Source organism: Monopterus albus, unplaced genomic scaffold (genome assembly GCF_001952655.1).
Source record: "Monopterus albus unplaced genomic scaffold, M_albus_1.0 scaffold249.1, whole genome shotgun sequence".
Taxonomy (NCBI): Eukaryota; Metazoa; Chordata; class Actinopteri; order Synbranchiformes; family Synbranchidae; genus Monopterus; species Monopterus albus.
Window position 1 is genome coordinate 241,329 of NW_018128129.1, and position 12,144 is coordinate 253,472.

The 12,144-nt window shown below is 41.5% G+C and overlaps 1 protein-coding gene across 5 annotated transcripts in view; it reads left to right on the forward strand.

The window, feature by feature from the left end:
- Positions 1–7,945, forward strand: part of top2b (DNA topoisomerase II beta) — a 37,672-nt gene extending 29,727 nt beyond the window's left edge. For 2 of the 5 annotated variants that reach the window (XM_020620840.1, XM_020620839.1), the window contains 6 exons: positions 4,122–4,335; positions 4,515–4,597; positions 5,265–5,360; positions 5,616–5,747; positions 5,841–5,926; positions 7,465–7,943. In XM_020620840.1, coding sequence (XP_020476496.1) covers positions 4,122–4,335; positions 4,515–4,597; positions 5,265–5,360; positions 5,616–5,747; positions 5,841–5,926; positions 7,465–7,632 — 779 coding nt within the window. In that variant the 3' untranslated portion in view covers positions 7,633–7,943. Of the gene's footprint in view, positions 1–4,121; positions 4,336–4,514; positions 4,598–5,264; positions 5,361–5,615; positions 5,748–5,840; positions 5,927–7,043; positions 7,132–7,464 lie in introns of all 5 variants that reach the window. The other 3 variants (XM_020620838.1, XM_020620836.1, XM_020620837.1) reach the window with 3 other exon arrangements.
- The last annotated feature ends 4,199 nt before the right edge of the window (positions 7,946–12,144 follow it).

Genomic DNA, 12,144 nt, shown 5'->3' on the forward strand with positions numbered 1-12,144 from the left:
TATATATATATATATATACACACACACAGTTTGGATGCAGTTCTCCAGAAGGATACGGCGTATGCAAAATTATATTTACAAGGTATTGCACTGAGGGTTGTTGCTCTGTTATACAGTCATGTTCATCAGAGTGATGGTCCAGGGAAGAAACTGTCCCTGTGTCTGGTTGTTTTGGCGTACAGTGGCCTGCAACACCATCCAGAGGGGAGGAGTTCAAATAGATTGTGTCCAGGGTGTGAGGGGTCTGCAGAAATCTTCTCCGCCCTCCTTTTGACCCCTGAAGTGTACAGGTCCTCCATGTAGGGCAGGCTGGTGCCAGCGATTCTTTCTGCAGTCCTGACTGTCTGCTGGAGTCTGTAATTGTCCTGCTTGGTTGCTGAACCAAAACTGACGGTGATGGAGGTGCAGAGAACAGACTCAGTGATTCCTCTGTAGAGCTGTATCAGCAGCTCCTGGAGCAGGTTGAACTTCCTGAGCTGCTGCAGGAAGTACATCCTCTGCTGTGCCTTCTTGGTGATGGTCCTGATGTTGGATGACCACTTGAAGTCCTGGGAGATAGTGGAGCCCAGGAACTTGAATCTTGCAGAAGATTCACATGACATCACAAACCCTCTGCTGACTCAGTTCCATTACAGATTGACTGTTGTCTCTTCAATCTGTGACTCCCAAAGCACTTAATTGTTTTGTCTCGCTGTCATTCTGTCTGCATTGCTTGATATTCAGAGGCAGATGTCTGACAGCTGGCAAATAGAAACTGTGGTGGAGCACCTGCAGGCCACATGTCGACTGGATAGGGTGCTGGAAAGTGTGCTTGTTGAGGAATTTGTGACACCGTATAAGAAAAAAGAGAAAAAGTGCTTGGATTTCAAATCCAGTTGCTACTAGAGAACCTTTTACTTTTTCTTCAACTTTTAAACCCATGCCTTCTCCCTTACACTGTGACAGAATCACTGTGTCGGTTTTTTTCATGGCACAATTAATATAAACCATGGCCAGTTTTACACTGTGAGCTGGAATTGCTTTACCCTCCTCACCACCAACTGTTCATCTTCTAACGCTGCGTGGGGTCTGTCTGCATGAAACCTTTCAGGCTCTAAGGTGCTTCCTTTCCTGCAGTGAGAAATCACAGGCAACTGCTTGATGCATGCAGCTTTTGCTTTACAGGCAAGATGTAAGAAATTTCTTGTACAGCATCCTGGGACTATGAAAAAAATCTAATGATATCTTGTGTTGAAAGCAGTTCTGTGTGGAAATACCTGATGATGCAATAATTGTTCAGCAATCCAGCTTCTTTCAATTCTGACATATGAGGAAAACGTGCCACCACCTGATCTAAAGAATGTGTCACCTACAAATAATGCACTAGTGATTTACACACGCACACTTGCACAGAGTGACAATGCAGGGCAGCAGGAAGTAGCATGGCATTATACAGCACAGGTTCTGAGTGGTGGACATGTGCGTTTGTGCTGAGTACCATACTATACCAACATAAAGCACTAAAAACAACCAAAGTGGATCAAAGTACTGTACACTGCAATAAAACAGTATATATTATAAACCCACAAGCAACAATATAAAATATAACCAATATAATAAATGACTAAATCAACACAAAAATAAAATATCAAAATGCCAGGGAAAATAAATGAGCTTTTAAAAGAGACTTAAAACAGACAGGGTAGAGGCTTGTCTAATGGACAGCAGTAAGTCATTCCAGAGTTTGGGACCAGCAACTGCGAAGGCTCGATCGCCTCTAAGCTTACGCTTTGTTCTTGGGACACTCGAGAAGCTGGCCCAAGAGGCTGACCTCAGAGAGCGTGTGTGTGGGTGTATGCCAATGAAGCAAATCAGATAAGTAAGATGGTGCAAAGCCATGAAGGGATTTAAAAACAAAGAGTACAATTTTGTAATGGACCCGAAAATGAATAGGTAACCAATGTAGGGAAGCCAATACTGGAGAGATATGGTCATATTTTCTCATACCTGTTAAAAGGCGCGCTGCTGCATTTTGGACCATCTGGAGGTGAGTGATAGAAGACTCACTGACCGACCCCAAGATACAACGAATTACAATAGTCCAAATGAGAGGTGATAAAAGCATGAATGAGCATCTCAAACTGCTGTCTAGAGACAAATGCTTTTACTTTAGCCAACTGTCTTAGTTGAAAGAAACTAGGTTTAACAACAGCTTCAATTTGGCTGTCGAATATTAAATCAGGGTCCATCTTAATACCTAAATTTAAAATATTCGTTTTATTATATTGAGCCAATGAGCCCAAGTCAATAGATGGGGAACCAACAGAATCACCAAATACTATCACCTCAGTCTTATCCTCATTCAGCTTTAAAAAGTTAAAAGCAAGCCAAGATTCAATGTCATCGAGACATTCAAGAAGTGTACTAACAGAAGAGCTCACCTTATTAACCAGCAAGTAAAGCTGGCAATCATCCACATAAAAATGAAAGGAAACACCGTGATTCCTGAGTATAGAACCGAGTGGAAGAAGGTAAAGGAAAAAAGAAGGGGCCCAAGGACCAAGCCTTGCGGTACCCCATACAAAAGGGGCTCAGAGGAAGACATGGTATCTCCGAGTTTCACGCAGAAGGATCTATCCTTAAGATAAGATCGAAACCATTCCAGAGCTATACCCCGGATACCCACCCAGTGCTCTAAACGAGAAATAAGGATATTGTGGTCCACTGTGTCAAAAGCAGCAAATCTAAGAGCACTAGGACCACCCTGAGTCAGTTGCAAGAAAAATGTCGTTTAAGACTTTCACCAAAGCTGACTCAGTACTATGCAGGGTTTTAAAGCCTGATTGAAAAGTCTCAAGAATATTATGCCAGTAACTGAGCGTAAATAATCTTTTCAAGGACTTTGGAGAGAAATGGCAAATTTGAGATGGGCCTAAAATTTGAGAACACTGTGGGATCCAGACCAGGTTTCTTAATCAGCGGCCGCACCACGGCATGTTTAAACATCATTGGAACCAGGCCAGAGGATAAACTACTATTAATAATGGAGAGAATAAATGGCCCTACAACCGGAAAGATTTCCTTTAAAAAACGAGGAGGAACAGCATTATTTGGGGAGCCAGAGGGATTCAGTCGCCCAACAATCTCCTGACAATGGGATAAGGACACACACTCAAACTGGTCGAAGACAGCAGAGCAGGGACGAGAGACAGAAAAATCATAAACAGGAGATAAAATTTGAGCTCTTGTAGAAAGAACCAAATCATTAAAAAAAGAATAAAAATTTTTGACAAAGGGCGGGGGAAGACTCAAAACAGGCAACCTGAGGGACATTCAGAACTGAGTCAATAACTTTAAACAACACACAAGGCTTATGACAGTTTGAATGATATTAGATAAATAATTTCTCTTAAGATTTTTCACAATTTTTTGATAATCATGACAAGAGTCCAAGTATCTGAAGTGACACTTGTAGTTTGTCCTTTTTCCACTAACGCTCAGCCCTTCGACACTTCCAGCAGCTTGTCTGGAGCAGGGAGCCAGTTAAAAATAATTAGTTGAGCAAATAATCTGCACATTAGAAGATAATGACACTAGTGTAGCTCTGATTTACTGTGAATATTTGCTGCCCTCACTAGCACCACTGTCAGGACAGTTTATTTTCAGTGGTGTTACATGTTTAGTGGACATTTCAAAGGTCAGTGTGGTGATATTCTATAGTTTTCCTCTTATCAACAAATCTTAGAAAAAGACAAACCAAAAGTGAATGTCTCCTACTTACAGGTATTGTCTGTGCTTTCAAAGGCTGGCTTAGCTTAGACGTAGACATTGATATTTACAATATCAAAGAATATACACTATCTAGCATTGGCAAGTAATCTGCTCGATCAAAAATATTTTGAACTATTGAAACATATTTTCCTGCCATGGACACTTGTTCATTCTGATCCCTACAGTTTGTGTCACGTACCTCCTTGGTAGGTGACTCCTTGGAGTCTGATTACTGACTCCAGGTGTCTGTACCTGAGTCTGATTACTGACTCCAGGTGTCTGCGAGTGCAGTCTGATGTAACCCTGCTGAAACAGCAATGATTCTGGATTAGACATAATGTGGTTTGACATGCACTCTGCTCATCTTTCAGCTTCTAAGCCAAAATACACTTTTGACTTCTCGGAGGAAGAGGAGGAGGCAGATGAAGAAGAGAATGGAGACAACGATGTGGCATCTTCTCCAGTGAGGTCGTTCACAGATGCCTTTGTTTCATCTGATGCCAAGGACCACTACAATGATCATAATGATGATGAGGATGATGATGACAATGAAGACTCTTACTCTCCTCCCAAACAAAAGACCATGTAAGACTCCAGCCACAGCTTGAGGCTCCTTTGAACATGAAAACAAAAGAAAAAAAACTCTGAATTTAGTGAGAATTATTACAGTGGGATGAAGCTGGACAGTGGCATTCATTTAAGTTCTGTAAATTTTGAACATGCCCAGTGTAAAAATGTTATATGTTGTTTGTGCTTCTTTGAAGGGCTGCTCCTGTAGCTAAAAAGAAAGAGACAAGCAGCATCTTCTCGTCCAAGTCGGCCTTCTCTGAGAAAAGCAATGACAGTGGTGAGGACAAACTTGGCGTCATTTTGCAGTCTGACTGCACCTTTTCCAATTCTTGTGTGTGCCTGACATACTTCATCCCTTTATAGGGTTCTCTGTATGGATTTGTTGTCTTTGTATTTGCAAAGTTGAGTTTTTAAAAAATATTTAAAATTGTACTTAGTTGAACTAGTGTGAATCCACTGGCATCGTGCCATCTGCAAGCTAAACACAACAGTTATCCATTCATAAAAAACCAACCCCTACAGGAACTCTGTAAATAGCTTCCACAGAAACAGAAGGCCTTGTGACTGGCCAACTGTTAGGTGTTGGCAGGGGTCTGGCCGCTCACAGCTCCTGCTGCTGCTGTGTGGGTAGAGCACAGTGCTGGCATGTCTTTAAATGGAATACATCAATATTTGAATTAAGGCAAAGAAGAAATGAAAACTGTAAATGTCATGCAGAGAAAACAAAAATCAAACCCTGAAATGAGTAATGACAAATATCAAATACTTTTAACAGCCTTTCTAGAAGTACATCGACATCTACACTGTTAAAGAGCAGCATCTGTTTACATCACCTCTGCAGAGCATCACAAGCCATGATAAGAGAATGTGCTGCTAGCTGTGCAGGAGTGAAGGCTGCATGAAGTGGCACCAAAGATAAAGGTTGCCTTGTGTTTGTGTTGTAGATGGTTCCAGGTCTGACAGCGACAACGACAACAGTCCCGTCTTCTCCACTTACTCCAGCAGCTCTGCATTTGGCAAATTATCGCCATCCAAAAAAGGTAATGTTTCGCTGTGTCCGGCAGGGGGTGCTCTAGCGCAGCATCCCAACTGCCTTGCTGACCGAGGCGATGGGAGATGACTGATGCTTTCATGAATTCACTGTACACCATCAAACCATGATATTATAATGTATAAAATGGAGGTGGTAAGAAGCTTCTACCATGACATACTGTGGTGGATAACTCACTTTGGAGGTGCTGTAAGGTCATGTGTAAGCAGTATGGACTGATCAGGTTGTTATTTGTGCTTGACAGCAGCTAAGAAGCCATCTGATGTAGCTGCCAAACCTAAGAAAGCACCAGCACCCAAAGCAAAGAAACCTGATAAATCCATCTGGGACTCTGACTCTGACACCGGGTCCAAAAAGCCAGTAGCAGTTCTCAAAGGTACACCACAGACTGATGATTATTGGAGGAAAAAACTGATGCGATGATGGTGCATGATTGGTCACTTTGTGTTCTGATGTGAACTTTGCACAGGTAAAGGGCGGGGGAGGAAGAGGAAGGGCTCTGGCTCTGAGGAGGAGTATAATCCAGTGAAGAAAGCAGCGAAGCCCGCTGGCAGAGTGAGTTTCTTTGTTTAGAGATTCATTGTAACTGATTGACATGTAAAATATCTAAGCTGCTGCACTTGAACATCAGTGATGGGGTTTAGCAGACACCCTGCCCCCCATCCACCCGCCCATTACCTCTGTGATATGCGCTCATTGCTGCCTGTGGTTCAAATTGGAAGAAGGACTTTCAATATATTTTCCAGTTTTTCAAAATATAAAAAGAGCTGGAAGAAGGCCATTTTATCTGAAGTTCTGAGAAGTACTGAAAAGAAGCTACTCGAGCAAGAGAATCTAGCCAAACTTGAGGTTTGTGAAGGAGCGGTACAGCACAGACTGAAGTTACCACAGCACTTCAGTCACTTTAGACATGTCCATCTCTGATACAAGGCCCACTGAGCATAGAACACACACATCATACACATTTCTGAGATTTGCAGTTCTCAGTATCCACAGTATGTACCTCTAGGTACGGTGGCTACTTTGACAGGCAGGAGGGTCGTGCCATAGTTGGCTGTCTAGCGAGCCCCACTCACACTCCACCTCTTTGCCCATCTTTGGATTAGCCATAGCAGGCGGAGTAAAGCACCACTAACATGGTAATGGCCAGACGTGAGCCTCAAAACCGCTCTAAAGAAAACCAGTTTGTGATGTCATGGTAGGTTTGTCCAGCTTTTCTGAAGAGCAGTTTTGAAGCTCAACTCTGGCCATCACCATATTGATAGAGCTTCACTCCGCCTGCTACGTCTAACCCAAAAAATGGATGGAGGTGGAGCGTGAGTGGAGCTGAGGCGGGTTGAATGGTCAGAATGAATCTAGCCACCAGTGGTGGGACCCTCCTCCCTGTCACTCAGTGGCCACACCCTTAATCAGTGCCAAATTATAGTCTCAATCTAATTTAAACGGGCGAAATATAAAAAAATTCACCCCCATACAGTGTCATGCAAGGGAAAATTAGCTATAGAGACCAAAATTGCCTTTTTGTACCAGGCTGTAAACCTGTTTATTTCTGCTGTAATGCTGGGTATTTTAACACGGGAGTCTATGGGGATTGACTCCCTTTTGGAGCCAGCCTCAAGTGGCCATTTGAAGAACTGCAGGTTTTGACACTCCTGCATTGGCTTCATTTAAGCCTCGGAGGTTGCTGCGTGGAAAAGACAAACCCACCACAACATCAGAGAGAGATTGCTGAAGACTGCAGTAAGGACTTCTGTTTGCATGTGAGCTTGTTTCATTTATTGGGCGTGTTTATTTATCCAGCCATGTAGAGGAGCATTAGAACAAAGTTTATCCAGCATACTGTGTGTGGCTTTCTGTGACTTTGGAGGGGGGGGTCTCTTCCTACAGTGTTGCGGTGGAAAGTTCTTTTCCTTAAGTGACATTTTCCACACAGCACCTAATTGCTAACAAATACTTTCTATACTACAGTATTGATCCTTTTAAATACTTAAAAGCTCTCAATACTTCTTTTACTAATGCAGAAAGTGAGGTTCAATGCACAGCCTGGGTGGAGTTTCAGACGCTAATGAATGATTTTATATGTTCCTGTGCAGAAGCCTCAAAAACCTTTATCTGATGACGAGGATGACGACAGCAACAGTGCAATGAATGTGATCAACACTCTGTCCCGTGACCGGCCGGGCCGGGCCAAAAAGGAAATAAAGTACTTCCAAGACTCAGACAACGAGGAAGACGACGACGATGATGACATGTTTGATTAAATCAGCCTCCAGTCACATTCAAACACACTCTGCTTGTATGGAAGTTTCCCCCTCCCTCTGTGTTCCTACAGACTTTTGTACATTGTTTTATTTTCATTAATAGTGATGTTCAATGATTTTTAACGTGTTAGGTGTTTTACACTTTTTCTTATGCATATACAGGTTTCCTTTTTTATGCTCATTGAAATGTTCTGTATTTGTCGGAAGCAGCTTTTAGAAGTTTAGAACGCTGTGCTTCAGCACATTTTAATTGTCAAAATACTATGTAACTTTTTGAACATGAAGTTTAAAGTAAACAATGAAATGTCCATGATTGTACTGGCTTGATTCTTTCATGACTGAGCAGTATTACCAATAAAACTTGAACCAAATGCTGCTGCATGCACTGAGGGTATATAGTTAATACTCTTACCTCAGTGAGGAGTTAGTCCTAGTGTAGACCAGTGGGCTGTCAGATACACTCGGGAGAAAGGCATTTAGATTTAAGTGTGTGCAAAGGTGTACAAAATGTTTTCTTTATTGGATGGACCCACTAGCATGAGGTCATCACTGAAGATTTTCAGAAGGTAGCATTTGCCCAGAAAGTTAAAATGCCCAATTGTGGACTCTTTAAAGGTGTAACCTGAGGGCTTGATCACTAGTGGTACAGTGAAGCAACATTTAGATGAGAACGTCCCCGTTTTGTTCAAATAGCTCACGCAAGGGTGTGTGTCTGCATAAATGTAGTAGTCTGGAGATGCTAGCGAGTCTGGATGTGCAGGTTTCAAATATTCCAAAAGCTGAATTTGCATCTGAATTAGTTGTATAATAACGAAAATGTTCTCACTGGGATTGTTGGGAAACCCCACAGGCTGCTCCTCTCAGAAGAGGATGGAAAATAAAGTCCTCCAGTTGATGTTATCATGAGGCCAACAGCTAGCGAGAACAGTCTTGTCACTTTTGGTTCTGCTAGTTCAGAGTGAGATCCCGTATCTTGGGAATTACTGGCAGGGGTTTGTAAGTGTTTTTGGAGTTAATCTGAGCTTTCTGGCTTATCAAAAATGGCTCAAGTTCAAGATAAATTGGGTTGCCATAGTAACTAATGTTGCAGGCAGAGGCTTTGAGGAGCAATTTTTATGGATAATGGGTCAAAACATATAAAAGAGCCACCTCATCATTACTTAATTGTGAGCCAGAAGATTGAATCATCATTTCTGCACAATCCTTGTTTGGGCAAAGCACTTAGCATTAATGACTTCCTTAACAAACCAGCTTCTTCTACTTTCGGCTGTTCCCATTAGGGGTCGTAACAGCGAGTCATCTGTTTCCACCTAAGTTTATCCTCAGCATCCTCTACTCTTGACCCCAAAGACTTTACATGGCAATTATTGTAAATATCTGCTGGCCATACAACAATTTGTGTCATCACTAGAAAGCCCAGGATGTCCTCTTGCCAGGACATTAGGACACAAACGGGCTGTAAGCATGATGTTTGAAATACAGGTGACAGTGTCATTTCCCCCACAGAGTACAAATATGAATTGTTGGGTCTCCGGAGGATAACAGGTATACAAAAAACAAAAACTGAATATTACAGTTTTTCTCAGTTGCGTTTGTACATTTTCTGAATCATCCTTGATATTTGCAAAAAACTGCGACACAGAAAACAAAGCCTTTTACAGCACTGCACAAAGAAAAAAAAATAATTAGAAATGTAAGCACAAGAAACACCCCCTAGACAGAACAGCTGTTGTCCCAACACTCAGCTACCTTCAACCAGCCTCAGCCTTTGTAGGGCCATGAATGACAATATGGTCCACGACTGTGACCCTTAATTCACTGGGAATGTGCTTACTGTATGTGCTTAGTGTCTATTCCTCTGCTTTGTCTCCCTCCTCTTCCACCACACAGACCAACTCCTCTTCTTCTTCTACCCGGCAGTTGATGCAACTCTGAGCTATTTTTACAGTAGAGAGCTGGTTGATCATTGGTTGATCTTACTAAGCTTCACCCATTCCCCCCTCATTAAAAAGTCAAGATTCTCCTGAGAGCAGTTCAACAATCCAGACAAAGTTGCAAAAAAGTCTAACAGAGCTGTAGAGAAATATACCTGACAGATACTAAAGATAACTGGTTGACCCATTTTGCATGCAATGACATCTTAAATGAACTAATGGCTAAATGTTGTGGGAGTATATACATTTATACATATAATATATTTTGATCAACATGACCTAAGTAACTGATAATGTAGAAAACAACAAACAACTATACATAATCAGCTGTATAAATGTGCCAAAGCATTTGCAACGTGTTAAAAACAATGAGAAATTGCTTAGTTTAGAGAATTTCATTTCTGATCCGAGAAAAGTACGAAAGCGACTGAGAAAAATTACAGGAGGCAACTGCCCATAAGAAACATTTTAGACTCATAAACCTTTATTGGTTGCATCAATGCATTTTTTGCACTATCTGCAGTAAATGCAACAAGACAGTCTAGTGCTATGTCCAGTACACTATCTTCATTTCTTTCCCATTTCAGGCTGCTACACATTAGAACGTCACCTGAGTCTAAACAATTTTATTAGTCAGGAAAATGAGTGTTTGTTTTTAACTTACTAAATTATCACTTATTGCTGCAGTGAATGTATTTCCCATCAGAAATTTCATTGTATCGCTTTACATTTGTACTCTGGATCTGTTGATGCTGATTGGTTGTTCGTTACAAATCCCACCACTATTGAAGCTAGAAACCTCAGACAGCTAGACTAAGCTGAATATGAGGCAGGCTGCTGTAGTATCTATGGTTATTTATGAAATCTATAAATTTTTTACTAGTGTTATTATTGTCAGTCACACACAGCACATTGGAGCAACTTCTTGGGGCAATTCACAGCCAGCAAACAGAGCAATGTTAGCAATATAAAAATAAGAAACAGCAAGAAGGTTCCAGGTTCAAGCCCCAGCCGACCTGGGGCCTTTTTGTGCACAGTCTGCATGTTCTCCCTCTGCCTGTGTGGGTTCTCTCTGGGTACTCCTGCTTCCTCCCACAGTTCAAAGACATGCAGCTTAGGTTGACTGGTGACTCTAAATGGCCCATAGCAGTGAATGTGAGTGTGTGTGGTTGTTTGTCTACATGTCAGCCCTGTGACAGATCCAATGTCAGCTGGGATTGGCTCCAGACCCCCCGTGATGCTGTTCAGGAATAAGCTGTTTAGATAATGGATGGACAGCACATTTTTGAGTGGAGGGGGCCTTTAATATGCTTCATCTTATTGTAACTACAGCAAACACTATACATTCACTGTATGTCTCAAGATTTATGTCTGTCTAATGAAGTTAATGTTTAGATCCTGTACTATGAATATAAGCAAATACAAGTATTTTAAAATAAATATATTTTATTACTTTGCCAGGACAGTTCATGATAAAGTTAGACAGTATATTAACATAAAAAGCATATGTTAATGTACAAAGACGATATTTAAAACAGAGAGCAGAAACAGATTGAAGATCAAACCTCAGAGCAGCTCCTGAGGTCAACTTCACCCTGCAGGCTGGCAACAGGGGCTGATGGGAAAAATCCACATCAGTCTCCACCCCTTCCACCCTCATGCCCAGTAAGATGTGACCATGGCCTTCATGTCACATATTAACACGACTGTACAACACTGCATATGATTAGTGGCGATGTTCTCTGATATCCATGGAAAGAAGGTGACTATGATGTTCTTTACCAAGCACACCTTTAGGACAGACAACAACAGAGCTACTGATAATTACTGATACTGGGCTACACAGTTATGTTTTCTGGCTCGTGGTAAAGGCGTCTCATCTAGGGTTAAACCAATATGTGGGCCTGATATAGGGTCTTTGTAAACCTACTGTTAAGTTGTTGTGTTTTCTGGGATTTTATTAGCCAAGTAGCTAGCTAGGAGTAACCAAATCCAGTGTTAGCGTCATCTTGGTCAGACCACAGTTATGAGTAAGATCACATCAACTTCCCAGTTGTGATTCAAGTCAGATATTCAGAATTTGATTCTGCTACCTAAAAGTGCCCTGCAAATGGTTTCCACCCTCACTATAGTGTAGTATTCCAAGGAAGCAAATATGTCATTTTCAGGAATTCAAAAACTCATATTTAAAGGGAGAATTCAACCTCCGGCTCACCAAAATTTTTACAATTCTCTCTTATTTTTTTGGTCTTTGTCAGACAACTGACCAGATTTTTACAATATAATCACATTTGTATGCTGCATCTTAATTTGACCACTTGGGGGCAGCAAAACCAACTGTTAACAACTTTGATGTACATGTACAGTATAACCCTTTGTACTATATACGGTATATGGTATACTGACTAGGCATTTAACCATAACTCTGTCTGCCTTACAAACGTTAGGCCAATATTGACTCTTATTTTTGATATGTTGCTAATTAGCTTGCTGTTGACTTGTCTGCCTGTTCTCTGATGCTTGACTCATAGTCAGAAGTTCTTGCCTAAAGCAGTTGGCAGTGAACTTGTTGAGCAGA